This window comes from Chelonia mydas, chromosome 20, assembly GCF_015237465.2.
Source record: "Chelonia mydas isolate rCheMyd1 chromosome 20, rCheMyd1.pri.v2, whole genome shotgun sequence".
NCBI classification, from domain to species: domain Eukaryota; kingdom Metazoa; phylum Chordata; order Testudines; family Cheloniidae; genus Chelonia; species Chelonia mydas.
Window position 1 is genome coordinate 13,206,094 of NC_051260.2, and position 18,668 is coordinate 13,224,761.

Sequence of the window (18,668 nt, forward strand, 5' to 3'; positions counted from 1 at the left end):
CTGAACTCCTTGGGCCTCCGGAGAGAGAAACAGCTCCCGGCTCATCCCAGCCACGAGAACTGTCCCCTGGAGCCGAACAGCCCACATGCCAGTCTGATTTTTTTTTTTTAAACAAAACTTTATTGGTAATTGTTTCAAATATGTTGACAACAAAGCACACTGTTAAAGAGGAAGTGGGGGTTGGGGGGGTTGTTTTTGTTTTTTTGTGAAACAAGTTTTGTCGGAGGACACAGATGTGTTTCCCAGGGCGGGGCGGATGATACCCTCACCCTCTAGACGGGACTCTCAAGCTTCTTTGTGGGAAAGGGGGATTTGAGGGGAAGGGGGGAGGGCTAGCCACTGGGCTCCCCCCTCCGCTCCTGAGAGCGCTCATGTATTTATAATATATATAATTTATCTATGAAACCAAAAGAAGCTCACACACCTTCGCCCTGGAGAGAAACAAGAAATTCAACCGGCTGGCGAATATACACAGTGGGAGACAGGCTGGGGGGGTCAGACCAGGACCACCCCACTGATGCACTGCATTGGGGCAGGGAGGATAAGTAAAGAGTCAGACAGTAGGAAAAGTAAATGTACAGAACAAGAGCCCCCCCACACGCACCTTCCCTCCTCCCAAATAAAACAGGATCATGGCTAGGTATCAGCACCCCCTCCCCCCAGCTGATCTCTCATTGGAGGGGCCAATCATGGCTTAACGCCCCTCCAACCTGACCACAGATCTAATGGGGTCACTCCCTGGGGGGGCCAGTTCAGAGTCGGGGGGGGGGGGGATCAGGGCCTAGTTGGGATCCTGTGTTCCTTGCCCCCTCCCTCCATTTTCTGGTTTCTCCTCCCGCCTTGTCATCTTAAAATGTAAATTGAGAGTGTAAAATCGGAGGTGCAGAATGGAGCCCCAGGAGGATTGTGGGTAAGAGGCCATGTGGGGGTGGGGGTAACCGGATCAGTGTGAGGGGGTGGAAAGTAACCAGTGGGAGCTGAGTGAGTGTGTGTGGGGGAATCTGTTTAAACGCCAGGTGAGGGGGGGATGATGAGAGCTGCTCAGGGGGGCTGCAGGCTTGTGATGGCGGGGGGGGGGAAGCATGTGCAAGTGGGGGGATCAGGGGTACGCATGGGAGAAATTAGACTCCTGCCCTTCTCTACTGTCATTTACTTAGAACAGGTTTAGAATAAGGGGTCTCGCGCTCCCCCCTAAACCAGATCCAGGCAAATCTCTACCCACCTCCCACAAAAATAAAACACATAGGCAAGGAACGCTGGTCTTTCTGCTGATCAAATCCAACCCCGCCCCCACCTGCTCCGTGCGCACCCTCCCGGGGCGGGGAACTGGCCCTAGAACTCAGCAAACTCCTTGGCGCACTTCTCAGTGATCGAGACAAGGATCTCCTCTTCCTCGTAGTCGTCGAAGTTACTCGTGTCGCCAGGGCCTTTGCACTTTGGTACAAAGGGAGCTTCCACCTGCAAAGGGAGGGGAGGGGGAGGTTGGGGACGAGGTGAGGGATCAACATTTGTATACCCCCCCGACTCCTGGGTCTGCTGGGGGGCACGATCAGGTCCCAACTTTCTAAAAAGGCAGGCAAGGATCAGTCCCCTGCCCCCAATCCAGCCAGAAACCCTCATACTTTGCAATCATGGAAGGGGGAGCCTATGACCCCACTTAGGAGCCCATGAGCAGGGGCCCCATCACTCTTAAGGATACAGGATCGGGCACCTTCGCAACCAGGTGAGGGATGCAGGACCAGTGCCTCCTCAAGCCCCCTTTTATCTAGCCAGAACCCCCTCCTCTCACTTTGCAATCAGGGAAGGGCAGGAGGTCATGAACCCCTTGGATCCCCATAAGAGCCCCCACTTGCATCATCAGAAGGGTTTTAATCAGAACCTTCAGCACAGCCCTCTCCGACCAGACATGGAGGAATAACGCCATTAGCTGGCAGCAGCAGAAGGAGGCTGTTATCCTCAGGGGGTGGGGACAGGACCTTGCTTTTGCCACCATGTTACAAACAGGTGACTGAGGGCTCCCGACTTTAAACCAATGCTGGGTGAGCATATCTCCCCCTAGTGGTTAGACCCAGCCACAACACCCTGCTACAGAGTCCCAGTAACCAATGCGCTCCTAGAGGCCTGGGCACTGATGATCCCAGGTTCAATTCCTGCTGACGGAGGCTGCACCAGGTGGGAGTTACCCAGGCCCTCCTCTGCCTGCCGCCATCCTCCTACCTTCCTCTGGTAGACGGCGATCCAGTCGGTGGTAGCAAACCACTTGTGGTTCTTGATGTCGTTGACCCCGTTCTTGAGGTTGCCAAAGCGTTTGGTGAGGTCCACCTGCAGCAGGTTCCGGAGCAGGTCCTTCAGGTCCGAGCTGAAGTGAGAAGGGAACCGGACCTGGGGTGGGGAGGAGACACAGAGGTCTGGCTTTTACCTGCCCTGCCCTGCCCTCGTGGCTAGATTCATAGATACACCTAGTAATGTACAGCCCTTACCACAGGGGGGTCCTGGGCCATGCCTGGGGGTTGAGATAGGACCGTAATACACCTAATAATGTACAGCCCCATAGCTCAGGGGGGTCCTGGGCTACACCTCGGCACCTAGGCACTACCGTAATACACCTAGTAATGTAGAGACCCATAGCACAGGGGGGTCCTGACCCATGACTGGGGCTTGTAGGCACTATTGTAATACACCTAATAATAAAGAACAAGCCCTTTAAAAACACTCCAGGATAATGAGTGGACAAGAAGTTAGTCCTCAGGCTACTGGGGACTGACACAGGAGCTGAAATGGTTCATTAGCAGCATCCCCCCAGCTCTTATTGAGCATTTTTCCCTACAGATCTCAAAGCAGGGCTGCCACATCACTATCCTCATTTTACATAAGGGGAAACTGAGGCACAGGGAGACGTGACTTGCCCAAGGTCACTCAGCAGGCTGGTAGGAGAACCGGGAACAGAACCCAGGCCTGTTGAGTTCCACTAGGCCACACAACTTTGTTTTTTTAAAACTCCACTAGGTTTAAAGCTGACTGTGTCCGAAACGAGTGCTTGGAGATCCTTGGCGAGAAGGCGCTGGGGTGGGCAGAGGAATATTATGGGCTCTTGGTTACTAAGGTGATGAGTGCTCTACCACTGCCTGGAGATGACGGATGTCTTTAAGGAATGTTTAGTCTTGCAACACAGCAGGGTTGAGGAGAGTTTTGCAATTCACAACAGTGTATAAGAAAACCAAAGGCACCTGTTCCAGGAGTCCCCATGAGAGTTACAGGGAGCCCAATGGTGATGGGGTGGGGGATGGAGTCCATGTGTTGGGGAAGTAGGGGTACGTGGCGAGGGAGGGTCCATGTGTGGGGGACACAATGGGGAGGATGTCCATGTGCTGGAGAACAGGGGTATGTGGCAAGGGAGGGTCTATGTGTTGGGGTGCAGGGGAATGGGATACATGACAGGGAGGATGCCCATGTCTTGGGGATTGGGGGAGCATGTGAGGGAATTAGCGTGTGTGGGGGGCAGCATGTGAGCATCTCTCTGATCGGTTGCTGAGACTTGGAACCCCCCTTTTGCTGGCGAAATACCCGCCCCCACAGAAAATCACACAAGTGTCCCCTCCCACAGCCCAAATACCTTGCCAGAGACGATCTTCTCGTAGATCTGAATGGGCTGGTCTGCGAAGAATGGAGGGTAAGCAACTGCCATCTCACAGATGAGGATGCCCAGAGCCCACCAGTCCACAGCCTTGTTATAACCCTGCCCAGGGAAAGCAGGCCAGGGTCACTCACCAAATATTTGGGGACCGGGAGGAACCACCTGGTGGCCAGGGATCAGCTAGAGATCAGGCAGCAGACAGGCCCTCCCCAGCGTACCTTGCTGAGGATGATCTCGGGGGCCAGGTATTCCGGGGTCCCACACAGAGTCCAGGTTTGGCCTTTCACCCGCTTGGCAAAACCAAAATCCACCACCTGGAGCCAAAACACAGAGAGGGGAGAAGCTGGATCAGCCCAGGGGCTGTGACAGCAGGAGGGAAAAGGAGGAAGCAGATGACTGATGTATTCTATCCGTGTTATGTTTCTGGGGGTGTCTTGGCTTTGGGAAGGGGATGGCAGCAGAGAGAGACTTGGACAGGCAGGAGATCACTCCAGGGAGCAAGGAGCCAGCGCTGGGATGGGGATGGGAAGGAGTGGGAGAGGGGCGGCAGCGTCACCTTGATGTAGCCCTGCTGGTCTATCAGGAGATTCTCTGGCTTCAGGTCTCGGTAGATGAGATCCAGCGAGTGCAGATACTCGAAGGTCAGGACAATCTGACCAGCGTAGAACTGGGTGTGAGGTTCACTGCAATGAGGTGGGAGAAGAATGTGGGCATCCCGGGCCAGATCTGCCCCCTCTCAGCCAGCCCAGCACCCTCGGCCCCCTGCCGCCCCCACCTTCACCTTCCTTATAGATCCCCAGGCAAGATGCCCCAACCCTTATTGGCCCGGTGGCCCCATCTGCCCAAGCCAGACCACTAGCCCTAGCACACACATCCCACCAACCATTGCTAGACCCCTGACTCCATCCAGCCTGGCAACCCAGGGCAAGCCCCTCCCAGACCAGCATCTCGCCCCTAGCCTCAATACAGACACCCATGGACCCCCAGCTCCTTTCATCTAGCCTGGCATCTCTGCCACTGACTATGGCTAATGCTGGCAGAAGACCTCAGCAGCTCTCCCCATGGGGAATCCCTTCCTGACCAGCCCAGCTGGGGATCAGGTCACACCCTGCAGTAGGAGGATCAAAGCCAGTGTCGCTGCAGATGCTGCTAGTGGATAAAAGGTCTAGTTCTCTACTGAACTAAATCCCAAATTTACAGCTGTGGAAACTGAGGCACAGAGTGATTCTCCCCCCTTCCCACAAGGAGTGAATGGCAGAGGCAGGAATAGGACGCAGGAGTCCCGACTCCCAGTCCCTCTGCTCTAATTGCTAGATCCCACTGTCCTCCCTGAGCCAGGGATACAACCGAGGAGTCTAAACGCCACCCAGCTTTAACCATTAGCGACACTGTCCCCAACATCGGCTCCCGTGGCAACACTCACCTGAACCTCCCGATCCGCCGTAGGTGGGAGAACATCTCCCCGCCCGGGATGTATTCCATCACCATGTACAGATTGGAGTTATCCTAGAAGGAAATGGAGTTATCCTAGAAGGAAACAGAGTGCAAGGGATGGAGCCCCATCCTTTTCAGGGCACTAACCCCACATGCCTCAAGGGAGCCTGATGCACTGGCCTGGCTTCCCCATAGCACACAATGCAGTGCACCTGCTGTCTGGGCGACAACAGCCTACTACTGCCACCAGCTGCTGCTGTTACTCCTTTGGCTCAAGGGCCAGAGGGGCTGCGCCGTGGTGCCAAAGGTCCCAGGCACACACCTGCAGTGGGAGTTGCTGCACAGATGCGGCTGGGGAACAGACTCACTAATGAGAGGGCGCAAGGTGTATTTGTTTGGAGGATTTCGTACTAGAGCCCTAGAAAATTCAACCCCTCCCCCTCCTCTGGTTTAGGGGCAGGGATGGGCGGGGACAAGATGGATTTCCCAGCTGCGACGTCTATGATCAAAGGGGAAACCCAACGTGCCGCCAGGTCGGACACCCCAAAAGAGCAGAAGCAGGAAGTGAAACTTGTCAAAAGCAGAGTGTGAAATTGACCAGGCTGGCTCCATCCTCTCTCACGGCTGCAAAGTCAAAGAGCAGCCTCCAAAGTAACTTCGCTGAGCCCAACAAAACCATTCCGCTCGTGAGACCTGACCCGGCTCAGTGATGAGAACATGCGCACTAAGCACCCGCGCACGCGGAGACCACTGCCTCTGCCCTCAAGCCCAGTGTCAGTTTCCAGCTAGCCCTGGAAAGAGGGTCCAGAGCTAAGCAGGACTCAAGTTTCACTCTATAAACTGGGGTCCAAAAGGAAGTTCTTGGGAACCAGCTCCAGGACACAGCCCAAGATCAGCGCTACCAGACCTCAACACCCTGCCAAGCACACCGTGCAGAAGCTGGAGTCCCAGGATGACCTGATCCTGACTGGCCAGCAAGGAGAGGTCATCCGCCTTATTGGGAGTGATGGGCATTGTATGAGTAGCACGTGTATTCTATTCTGGCAACGGTGATGAAGTGGGGGGAGGGGTTCTCTTGGTTTTTCCTTGTTTTTTTCAATGGTTTGCATGCAGAGGGGGTGGGACTCAGTTTCCCTGGGTGTTACTGGTTGAACGAGGTGATGGGAGAGGGAGTTTCATAGAATCATAGAATATCAGGGTTGGAAGGGACCTCAGGAGGTCATCTAGTCCAACCCCCTGCTCAAAGCAGGACCAGTCCCCAACTAAATCATCCCAGCCAGGGTTTTGTCAAGCCTGACCTTAAAAACTTCTAAGGAAGGAGATTCCACCACCTCCCTAGGTAACGCATTCCAGTGTTTCACCACCCTCCTAGTGAAAAAGTTTTTCCTAATATCCAACCTAAACCTCCCCCACTGCAACTTGAGACCATTACTCCTTGTTCTGTCATCTGCTACCACTGAGAACAGTCTAGATCCATCCTCTTTGGAACCCCCTTTCAGGTAGTTGAAAGCAGCTATCAAATCCCCCCTCGTTCTTCTCTTCCGCAGACTAAACAATCCCAGTTCCCTCAGCCTCTCCTCATAAGTCATGTGTTCCAGCCCCCTAATCATTTTTGTTGCCCTTCGCTGGACTCTCTCCAATTTATCGACATCCTTCTTGTAGTGTGGGGCCCAAAACTGGACACCGTACTCTAGATGAGGCCTCACCAACGTCGAACAGACGGGAACGATCATGTCCCTCGATCTGCTGGCAATGCCCCTACTTATACATCCCAAAATGCCATTGGCCTTCTTGGCAACAAGGGCACACTGCTGACTCATATCCAGCTTCTCGTCCACTGTAACCCCTAGGTCCTTTTCTGCAGAACTGCTGCCTGGCCATTCGGTCCCTAGTCTGTAGCAGTGCATGGGATTCTTCCGTCCTAAGTGCAGGACTCTGCACTTGTCCTTGTTGAACCTCTTTAGATTTTTTTGGCCCAATCCTCTAATTTGTCTAGGTCCCTCTGTATCCTGTCCCTACCCTCCAGCGTATCTACCTCTCCTCCCAGTTTAGTGTCATCTGCAAACTTGCTGAGAGTGCAATCCACACCATCCTCCAGATCATTTATAAAGATATTGAACAAAACTGGCCCCAGGACCGACCCTTGGGGCACTCCACTTAATACCAGCTGCCAACTAGACATGGAGCCATTGATCACTACCCATTGAGCCCGAGGATCTAGCCAGCTTTCTATCCACCTTATAGTCCATTCATCCAGCCCATACTTCTTTAACTTGCTGGCAAGAATACTGTGGGAGACCGTGTCAAAAGCTTTGCTAAAGTCAAGGAACAACACGTCCACTGCTTTCCCCTCATCCACAGAGCCAGTTATCTTCTCATAGAAGGCAATTAGATTAGTCAGGCATGACTTGCCTTTGGTGAATCCCTGCTAACTGTTTCTGATCACTTTCCCCTCCTCTAAGTGCTTCAGAATTGATTCCTTGAGGACCTGCTCCATGATTTTTCCAGGGACTGAGGTGAGGCTGACTGGCCTGTAGTTCCCAGGATCCTCCTTCTTCCCTTTTTTAAAGATGGGCACTACATTAGCCTTTTTCCAGTCATCTGGGACCTCCCCCGATCGCCATGAGTTTTCAAAGATAATGGCCAATGCCTCTGCAATCACATCCACCAACTCCTTTAGCACTCTCAGATGCAACGCATCCGGCCCCATGGACTTGTGCACGTCCAGCTTTTCTAAATAGTCCCGAACCACTTCTTTCTTCACAGAGGGCTGGTCACCTCCTCCCCATGCTGTGCTGCCCAGTGCAGTAGTCTGGGAGCTGACCTTGTTCGTGAAGACAGAGGCAAAAAAAGCATTGAGTACATTAGCTTTTTCCACATCCTCTGTCACTAGGTTGTCTCCCTCATTCAGTAAGGGGCCCACACTTTCCTTGACTTTCTTCTTGTTGCTAATAAACCTGAAGAAACCCTTCTTGGTACTCTTTACATCTCTTGCTAGCTGCAACTCCAGGTGTGATTTGGCCTTCCTGATTTCACTCCTGCATGCCCGAGCAATATTTTTTTACTCCTCCCCCGTCATTTGTCCAATCTTCCACTTCTTGTAAGCTTCTTTTTTATCTTTAAGATCAGCAAGGATTTCACTATTAAGCCAAGCTGGTCACCTGCCATATTTACTATTCTTTCTACACATCGGGATGGTTTGTCCCTGTAACCTCAATAAGGATTCTTTAAAATACAGCTAGCTCTCCTGGACTCCTTTCCCCCTCATGTTATTCTCCCAGGGGATCCTGCCCATCAGTTCCCTGAGGGAGTCAAAGTCTGCTTTTCTGAAGTCCAGGGTCCGTATTCTGCTGCTCTCCTTTCTTCCCTGTGTCAGGATCCTGAACTCGACCATCACCTGGTCACTGCCTCCCAGGTTCCCATCCACTTTTGCTTCCCCTATTAATTCTTCCCGGTTTGTGAGCAGCCGGTCAAGAAGAGTTTTGCCCCTAGTGGGTTCCTCCAGCACTTGCACCAGGAAATTGTCCCCTACACTTTCCAAAAACTTCCTGGATTGTCTGTGCACCGCTGTATTGCTCACCCAGCAGATATCAAGGTGATTGAAGTCTCCTATGAGAACCAGGGCCTGCGATCCAGTAACTTCCGTGAGTTGCCAGAAGAAAGCCTCGTCCACCTCATCCCCTGGTCCGGTGGTCTATAGCAGACTCCCACCAGGACATCACCTTTGTTGCTCACACTTCTAAACTTAATCCAGAGACTCTCAGGTTTTTCTGCAGTTTCATACTTGAGCTCTGAGCAGTCATACTGCTCCCTTACATACAATGCAACTCCCCCACCTTTTCTGCCCTGCCTGTCCTTCCTGAACAGTTTATATCCATCCATGACAGTACTCCAGTCATGTGAGTTATCCCACCAAGTCTCTGTTATTCCAATCACATCATAATTCCTTGACTGTGCCAGGACTTCCAGTTCTCCCTGCTTGATTCCCAGGCTTTGTTGTTTGTTGTTACAGAGGACCGGGGACGGAACTTGGGACCCCGGCCAATGGCCTGGAGAATGGATACCCCAGCGACTGGTGACCTGGTGACCAGAAGGCCCAGCTCAGGAGTCACAGCTGGTTCTGGCCAGAGGGAAGACAATGGGCTGTGAAGAGAGGACCCGGGTCACCTGACCAGGCAGTTCCAGCCAGAGGGGGCCAAAGGACGGCTCAGAGGAGAGGAGGCCCAGTGGACCCTGTTTACCAGGAGAGAAGACAATGGACAGAGGCGGGGCTTGGAGGAAGTGATATCAGGTGCCCAGCTGGGAAGCAGGGGGCCTCGGGACTGGAGAGAGAGAACAGGCAGAGCTCACCTGGATGCAGGCGAGACTTGGATGTGCTGTGCTGGGGGAGGGCAGGCCCGAGGGCCCTGAGAGTTTCCTATGCTCTGTTCAGATGCTCAATAAACCCTCCTGTTTTATGCCGGCTGAGAGGCGCTCCAGTCTAGAGAACAGGGTTGCATTATTCCCTCTGGGAGTGGAGGCCCCGGGGGTCCAGAGCCAGTGGACTCCCTGAGGGGGCCCCCGGTGAGAGACAGGTGTGCTAAGGCTCAGAGAGGTGCGGTTCCAGGAGAAGGAGGGGCTTAACCCCGAGAGAGACTGGACCCCCGAGAAGGGCTGGAGAAGGGCTGTCGCACTGAAGGGGTTCCCCCCAGGGACTGCACGGGGCCAAGAGTGAGCACGACCTGTGAGTCCGTGACAGTAACTGTTAATAAACAGAGGTTAAGGATATTTCTGTGTAAGGCTCTTTCACTGGGAAAAGACCCTGCAAACCCGCAGAGTGTGAGGAGACGCCCTGAGCCCACGGAAGGGTAAGGGTGGGTGCTTAAATTAAGAGGTTTCAGAGTAACAGCCGTGTTAGTCTGTATTCGCAAAAAGAAAAGGAGTACTTGTGGCACCTTAGAGACTAACCAATTTATTTGAGCATGAGCTTTCGTGAGCTACAGCTCACTTCATTGGATGCATACTGTGGAATTATGTGGAATTTTTACATTAAGAGGGTTACCCCTTGAGCCCCAGGACCAGGGTAAAGGTGGGTGCCCAAGAGTGTACGGTGAACAATGCCTGAACCCTGCTGTCTCTAAGGGAACGAAGGGAGCTCAGCCTTGGCAGCGTAGCCCATCCTTGGTCTCCCTGCTCAGGCAGTTCTGGTCTGCATGACATGGGCCTTCCAGACCCTCTACCAACTAAACAGGCCCCAAAACCCTAGTGGTACCTTGATGGGGCCCAGTCAGCACGTACCAGGACAGACTCCTACCTCAGAGGGGTAAATCCAGAGCGGTCGCATTGATTTCAACAAAGTTCTCCCACATTTACACCCTCGGATTCAGATATTTATTTTACGCTGTCATAGGAGAATCGATTGGCTCAGCGAGCCAGCCTGTGTGACAGCAGCCACTGGCCCCAGTGCTACTGTGTCACCCAAGAGCTACACAGAACTGAGCAGGAGTGACATTTCCATTGTAGCAGCTTCCACAGAGAAGGGGCCAGAGATCAAAGCTATTTAACCCTAGAATGATGAGGGGCCCCAAGAAAACGACTCTGCCAGCACTGCCTGCTGCTAACATACCCATCACCCCAGCCTCCAGGCTCCCGCAGGGGCTGCAATTTATCCTGCAGCCTCCTTTGAGCTGACGACTCTTCCTCGCTACAACCCACTAGCCTCAGGCTGACAGACAGGAGACAGATCTCCCTTCAGAGACAGCCCCTCTTTAATCAGGCCAGCCACAGCTCTAAGGCACAACTACCTTTGCTCTCCCCCCTACACACAGGGTGTAGCTCACAGGCCCCAAGATCCAGGTTCAGGGAAGAGGTTCCAAGCCCCATCGCTAGGGCCTGAATTTTAGCTTTCACAGAAACTCCATCAGGAGGAAACGATCCCACGTGATGGTTTCAAAGTCTCCACAAAGCCAATTTTGCATGAAGTTAAGTTAGGACTTCCTCTGAGACTCCCCTGCAAGCCAGACCTCATGCCCTAGGGCCAGCGCATGGGAGCCGGAAACTGAAACTGACTAGGAACGAAAGCAAAACTGACCAGGTTGCAGGGGGAAGCATCACTGTTCAAAACCTGGAGTCAAAAGCAGAACAGAAGAGAGTGAAAAAGAGGAATGATCCAAACTGATTTTTCTTAGCTCCAAACTTGTCACGCCAGGAAGGTTTGTTCTCAGGATACAAGAGATGCAGACTGTGCCCTTCGACCCCTTCAGCACAACTTTGGTTTTAAATAGGAAACAAATCAAGGGGATTGTGGGAGTTGGGGGCAGACAGAGCCCAGGGCCGGGCTGGCAAGCGAAGGATACCTACTTTGAAAGAATACTCTAGCTTGACGAGGAATGGAAAGTTGCTGGCTTGGAGGATCTGTTTCTCATTGAGGGTGTGCTCAATTTGTTTCAACTTCACTACCTGGGAGAGAAAAGGAAGTAGCAACATCAGATCTTCCTCTGCTGGCGCAGCACCCCCTATGCCTCCCACGCAGTCCCCTATCCAGCGTCCCCAAGCAGGGTTCAGCCCCAAATTCCTCCCCTGCACTGGGGAGTCCACGGCCCCAGGCCAGATCTCTACGGCAGCCCCCAGCGTCTTACCTTCTGTTTATCCAGGATCTTCATGGCATAGTGATTCCCGGTCTCTTTGTGTTTCACCAGCATCACCCTCCCAAATGAGCCCGTGCCCAGGGTCTTGATTCGATCAAACTGATCCAAACTGGCTGTGTTCTGGAAGGGGGAAAACAAACCTGATATGGAGCCAGACTGGTCCTGGGGGCATCAGGAAGGAACCTGCTCGTGACAGTGGGATTTGCACAGCAAGACCGGCGGGGTCTTTACTGACCATGAGGGGGTCAGAGCTTCGGTTTTTATAGCTCACCAGAAAAGCAGCCCTTCCGGGGTCAGCACTGACTGTGATGGGAGAGCGTTCCCTACTGAGCCCACCACTCCCTGCAGCACAGCACCCCCTAGCCCTGCACTGGGGTTGTTCTTGAGAACATTGATATGAAGACAGAAAAGGAGGACTTGTGGCACCTTAGAGACTAACAAATTTATTTGAGCATAAGCTTTCGTGGGCTACAGCCCACTTCATTGGATGCATGCAGTGGAAAATACAGTGGGGGGATTTTATATACACAGAGAACATGAAACAATGGGTGTCACCATACACACTGTAACGAGAGTGATCAAATAAGGTGAGCTATTTCCAGCAGGAGAACAGGGGGAGGGGGGAACCTTTTGTAGTGATAATCAAGGTGGGCCATTTCCAGCAGTTGACAAGAATGTGTGAGGAACAGTGGGGGGGGGAGTGGGGGAAATAAACATGGGGAAATAGTTTTACTTTGTGTAATGACCCATCCACTCCCAGTCTTTATTGAAGCCTAAGTTAATTGTGTCCAGTTTGCAAATTAATTCCAATTCAACTGTTTCTAGTTGGAGTCTGTTTTTGAAGTTTTTTTGTTGAAGAATTGCCACTTTTAGGTCTGTAATCGAGTGACCAAAGAGACTGAAGTGTTCTCCGATTGGTTTTTGAACGTTACGATTCTTGACGTCTGATTTGTGTCCATTTATTCTTTTACGTAGAGACTGTCCAGTTTGACCAATGTACATGGCAGAGGGGTATTGCTGGCACATGATGGCATATATCACATTGGTAGATGTGCAGGTGAACGAGCCTCTGATAGTGTGGCTGATGTGATTAGGCCCTATGATGGTGTCCCCTGAACAGATCTGTGGACACAGTTGGTAACGGGCTTTGTTGCAGGATAGGTTCCTGGGTTAGTGGTTCTGGTGTGTGGTGTGTGGTTGCTGGTGAGTATTTGCTTCAGGTTGGGGGGCTGTCTGTAAGCAAGGACGGGCCTGTCTCCCAAGTCCCTTTCCCCTCTGGGCCTCAGTTTCCCCATCTGTGCCATGACGTTAATGACACAGGGTGTGCGGGAGGACTAGCAAAGTGACAGTGCTGCAGAGGGACCAGCAGCTCTGCCTCAGGAATTACCCACAACCACCCCAGGCGGGATTTCCAGAGGGGACAGACCCAGGGCACTGGGGCACTGCGCTCAAGCGCAGGCAGCAAATGGAGGCCCTTTGAACAGGGTCCCTGTTAGCACAGCCCCCCTGGGAGCCAATCTGGGGCTGAGCTGGGCAGGACAACTGCGCTGGAGCCTCGGAAGGAGGATGGGGGAGGGGGAGACAGGCTGGATCAGGAGGAGTCCCACATGGTTAGTGTCCCCCTCCCACAGCAGAGAGGAGTTCAACCTACAGAGTTCTTGGCCCTTCAGTTAACAGAGGGCAGATTGGGGGGGGAAAGGGGGGCAGAAGAGCAACATGGTCCACTCAGCCCTGCCCCCCAGGAGCAAAAATAACCCCAGACCCTCAGCGGAGGCTGTGTGGCAAGGTGGAAAGAGATCCAGGGGGTGACTGCCGAGTAATCAGCCTGGGGCTGCAAAGGCCTTGATTAGGCGGCAGTGGGGGGTGATCTGGGTTGGGGGCACAGTACCTGAGAGGGGCTCTCCCATTTCTCAAGGAAGTCTTCTTTGGCTTTGGCTAGGAACTCCTTCACTGTAAGGGAAAGAGAGAGGGAGCAGCGTGAGGAGTCAGGAGGGGGGGCACCCAGCCTGGTGGACAGAGCTCCCCTTTCAGCCCCACGCCGGCTCAGCGAAGAGGCACGCAGTCACAACAGGGCCGGGGATTTTAAGCGTATCAGCAGGATGGCGGTGCCTGATTGGCTACAAAGGGCAGCTCAGCTGAGGATTGGCGAGAGAGAGGTCCATGCAGGTGCGCTCCCGCAATACCGCCACCCCCGTGCCTGCCCCTAGACAGACCGAACAACCCCGTCAGGGAGGGCTAATGCACTTGTGCCTCTATCCCCCCACTGAACATGCCACTTGGGATGCCTGGTCCATGCCCCTCGACACAGAACCTGCACCCCACAAGGAGACACTCGTACAACCCTCCAGTCAAATGACGTTAAGATGCGTGGATCACATTGCCCTAATGCGAGGATATGGGATCTACTACTGCTGCCAGCAAAGGGGGGTGAAGGGGAAGGAGATTCCCCTTAGCTCAAAGGGCAGAGGCCTGTGTGTAGCCTTCTCTCAATCATGCAGGCATCACAGATCAATGACACCAACAGCCCACAAGGGGGTGCTCCACACACACACACACACACACACACACACACAAACACACAGCCGTGAAAGTCGCAAACCCCAGTTGGGCTTTGCCCACAAAGGGGTTAAAACAACCTGCCACAGCCACAGCAGCAGCCTGGGACCAGCCAAGTGTCCCGCTCTCTGGCATCCAGCCAGGTGAACCTTCCTTCGCCAGCCGGGCTCCCTGTCCTTGCTGCCAGATCCCAGAACCATGGGAGGGAGGAAGCGGGATGGGGGTTGGAGCAATCTGCAGCATCTGGAGGGATATTTGGTACCGAGAGCCCCTTTTATCTTCGCTGCTTCCTGCTTCTCCCAACAGGGACAAGTCCCGCAGCTCTTAACAGTGCAAGAGATGCCCACGGATTTGAATGGCTGCAGCAGCGAGGCCAAGCACAGAGCAGCAGCAGGGGACTGGCTTTGAACCCAGAGCTCACCCCTGCCCCCACCATCACAGGCAAGTCTCCCCCACACCGGAGGTGCATAAAGTTAATTGCCTCCACCGGGGATCACTGGTGCTGAGACACCAGGGAGGGGACAAGCTAAAAGCCTAGATCCAGATCTGGGTGCTGCAGTTCTTGGGGCTCACAGATGCACAACCCAGGAGTCAACTCCCTGCCGCCCCACTCTCTCCACTACAACCCACTCCCTTCCCAGAGCTGGGGACAGAACCCCAGGAGCCCCCCACTTTAATCGCTAAATAGCAACACTTCTGTGGAAACCCGGCATCACCGCGCTCTAGTCCTGTCATCCCTGCCCTAAAGAAAGGGCTGAGAAATAGGCCAGGCGAGGGCCTGAAATGCACCAGCGAAGCAGGACAACATCCTACAGATGTGACTGATTCACTGCTGGAGGGAAGGAGACCAAGATTACGGGGATTCCCCTGATCCCACAGGACAGGGCAGGGCAACCCTGAAAAGGTTCCAGGGATCAGCTATTTGCTGGCTAACTACCCCCGCCCATCCTCCCTTCACCCTCTAGTCCCCACAGCCCATCTCCCGTGGAGCCCTACAGAGCGGGATTGAATTCACATCTGCTTCCCCCAGACGCTCAGTCTGTCTGACCTACTTTCACTTTGTCTCCTACTCTCTCTGGATTATTTATAGAAACAGGCTTGGTTCACCAGCCACTGTCTCCCACCATCGATCCCAGCCCCAAGGGGGCGGGGAAGAGGGATCCTTGCATGGACACGGGACAGAGAAGACAATTTCCTGCACTATCTTGGCCGTACCTTACAGAACTAAATTTAAGTAGCTTAGGAGTTCATTGTATTACAAAGGCAGGCGGTTATGTGTTATTGTGGGACTGTATGTGACATCGCCGATGGAAACCCAGGGAAGGGTTATGGGCTTTGAGGGATCATCTGAAACTATGGGGCCTTTTAAAGTTAAGTACATTTCCCAGGAAATCTCTAAGGGGAGGGGTATGCAAACGTAACGCCTCTGGTTGTGCAAAACCTCAGCCACTGGAAGCCGCTCCCCGAGGAGAAACCCACTGCCTGTGAGTTACCTGGCTGGAAGCGGGGTGATCTTTGGAAAGCTTATTAGCAGGCGTGCTGGTTCTTTGCTGGTTTTTAAGAGGTTTTCCCTGCAATGCTTTTACCATAAGAATCAATGTGCTTGCTAACAGCTGTGTGGTACCTTATACCCGTGGAGACTGGCCTGTTTGTAGCCTCTGAGGAAGGAGGGAAAAGCAGGCCGGCTGAGGCAGTCTGGCTTGCTGGGGAACTCACAGTGTAGGCAGGGAGCTGTGCAGCCTGGAAATCCCCCGGGCAGGAAGGAGAGAGACGCAGGTCTCTGCCCAAGAGAGGTGATGACTGGGAGCCAGAAGCCTAAGTGGTTTCCCTGGCTGGACCATGAGGGGCAAATACAGGTGCAGTTGCCCTGACCTGCGACACCCTTCCCCCCACTGTTCTTCCCTGGCATCATCCACACCAGATCAATGCCTTGGGAGGGGAGATCAGCCATTCTGCCTTCTTCTGGAGGTCTAGGAAGACTTGTGAGGCTCTGCTAATTAGTTACATAAACTGGAGACAGCCCCAGACAGTGATGGAGGAATCTTCTCTGCACCACCAGCCTCTAATTTACTTGGCCCAACATCAGTAATTTGTTCCCTTTTTGGGCCTGTCTCATCTTAGAGTCTCGTTCTTTCTCTTCAAGGCCCTGGGCCTAGGCCAGGGACCCTAGAGCCGAAAGCTCTGGGATGGGGATTGTGGCTGACAGCCCCACTCCTCCAGTCCCACGGCACTTTCTACCACCCAGGTGAAGCTCGTCTGTGAGAGAGACAGAGCTTCTTTGGGAGCCCATCCAAGAGGGTGGAACTGACTGCCACAGGATCTAAGGATCATCTCAAACTTCCCCACCTCTTCCTCCTAGTGCTATGTGCTAAACACAGCACAGCACAGACATATAAAAAGAGACCCTACCAAAACCAACACCTCCACTGCACACACAGCTCTCCCCCTGGTGAAAGTACAGAACCCAGGCACAAGGAGTCCTTGGTTGCAATCAATATCTCTGGGGGCTACTGTAATTAAAAAACCATTTAACGAGCAGCCAATTCAAATTTGGCCTCCAAAAATGTAAGTTTTGGTTAACCCCCACCCCCCAATGCTGTCTAAAAACAAATCCTGAAATATTCCAATTATTTTTAAACTAAGTCCCACTTGAAACAGACGAAGGGTCCCTCACCCCTCTTGCAGCTGAGAGAGCCCTAGAGTGAAATCTACTTTCAGCAGGAGTGAAATTGATACCATTGAGATCTCCTTTGCTAAGCAGACAGACTTACCTATCTCAGGGTTTTATACGGATGCCCAGCTCCCTAGTATATGAGCAAAAGCAATAGCGGGAACAGGGTAACATTTTCCAAAGGGCTTATAGGCTTTAGGAGCCTGCATGCCATTGACGGTAACTCGTAAATAGTAAATGGCAAACTGGATTTTTAGAATCCTCTCATTTTAATAACGTTCCTTTCCAGCTCAGTGGCCTTTCAGCTGAGAGAGCCCATTTAAAGACCCATGAATACATTTCTATTCATGTCAGTTTTGTCAGATGGCACGAATCTGGCATATGAAACTAATTGACTGTGTCTAATTACAGAATAGACTAACAAACTGACCTGTGCAAGGAAAAACACCAGTGGATATCGGCTAATGGAGACGTTTTCACACCGCTAATCTTTTGTACCACCTTTCAAAGAACTTAGCAAAACCTTAACCTCCTTAGACCTTCAAGGAGGTAGGTATTATTTCCTTTTTTATGGGCAAGGAAACTGAGGCAGGGAGCTGTGACCTTGCCCACTGTTGCACAGGAAGTGGAAAAATTGAGAAGAGCACCAAGAGTCCTGACTCTCAAGAACAGAACCCAGGAGTTCTGAGTCTCAGGCCCCCTGCTCTAACCACTAGATCCCACTCTCCATCCCAGAGCCAGGAATCCCAACTCCCATTCCTTACTCTGACTGCTAAACCGCACTCTTGCTTATCACAATGCATCCAGTTCTCTTGTATCTGATGCAGCAGCATGAGGTATTATTCGAATACCTGGGACGGGGATCAACCCTGGTACACAGAAAGGAAAATGCATGAGAAGGTCGGACCACTTAGGACCACAGATCCGGTTAACAAAGCCATTCTCTGCAGAATGGAAATCAGCGCCTGATTCAAAGCCAAGCACCAGGGCTCTAGGAACCTGTAATTAGGAGAGATCAGAGTTATCTGGAAGAGACCTGAGTCTCCTATTCAGAGGGCAGACTGCTCTTAAAGAGACATGACAAGTTTTAGGCCCAACATTTGTCATTACAGAAACCAAAAGCACACCAGCTTGTAGGTAGCAGTTTCCAACCTCTTGCTTCACCTTCATGCCAACAAAAGATTGTGTCTTCACTAAATGGGAAAATGGTCTCAGTAATTGCAGACAACACTACTGACTGTGGACACCATGAACAGATGTCCATTGTGGTGCAGTATTTGGACAATGAAAAACATAGCCCAGTTGAACATTTTATGGCTGTTCAGAGACTATTAACAGTTGATGCTCAGTCTATCTTTGACCAGTTAAATGACATCCTTGGCATTCTTAAAATTGACTTGTCATCAGTGATGTCTGTCTGTTTTGATGGCACATCTACTATGTCTGAATGTACTGTGGGAGTTCAAATGAAATGTAAAGAAAGAAGCAGTGAAATACTCTATGTACACTGCTATGCGCATTGTTTGAACCTTGTCCTAGAAGATGCATGCATTGCAAGTAAACAAAACAGAACTGTCTTTGATTTTTTTCGTGTTATTCAGACTCTTTATGCCTTCATGGAGGGCAGTCCTGTGCGATATTCAGTAATGGAGAAGATTTCACAGGAAGCAGGATCCCAGTTGAAGACTTTGAAGTCCCTGTCAAACACAAATGGGCATGCAGAGCAGAAGCAGTGGCTGCTGTAAAA

At 52.3% G+C, this 18,668-nt stretch overlaps 1 protein-coding gene across 1 annotated transcript; it reads right to left on the minus strand.

The window, feature by feature from the left end:
• Window positions 1-955: 955 nt before the first annotated feature.
• Window positions 956-17,882, minus strand: LOC102937534 (cAMP-dependent protein kinase catalytic subunit alpha-like). Its single transcript, XM_043532541.1, has 10 exons — window positions 17,773-17,882; window positions 13,583-13,644; window positions 11,686-11,814; window positions 11,408-11,506; window positions 5,058-5,140; window positions 4,191-4,317; window positions 3,853-3,948; window positions 3,614-3,736; window positions 2,218-2,382; window positions 956-1,458 (listed from the first exon to the last, which is right to left on the minus strand). Exons 1-10 carry the CDS (start codon window positions 17,813-17,815, stop codon window positions 1,333-1,335), a joined length of 1,053 nt encoding a protein of 350 aa, XP_043388476.1. The 5' UTR covers window positions 17,816-17,882; the 3' UTR covers window positions 956-1,332.
• Window positions 17,883-18,668: the final 786 nt, after the last annotated feature.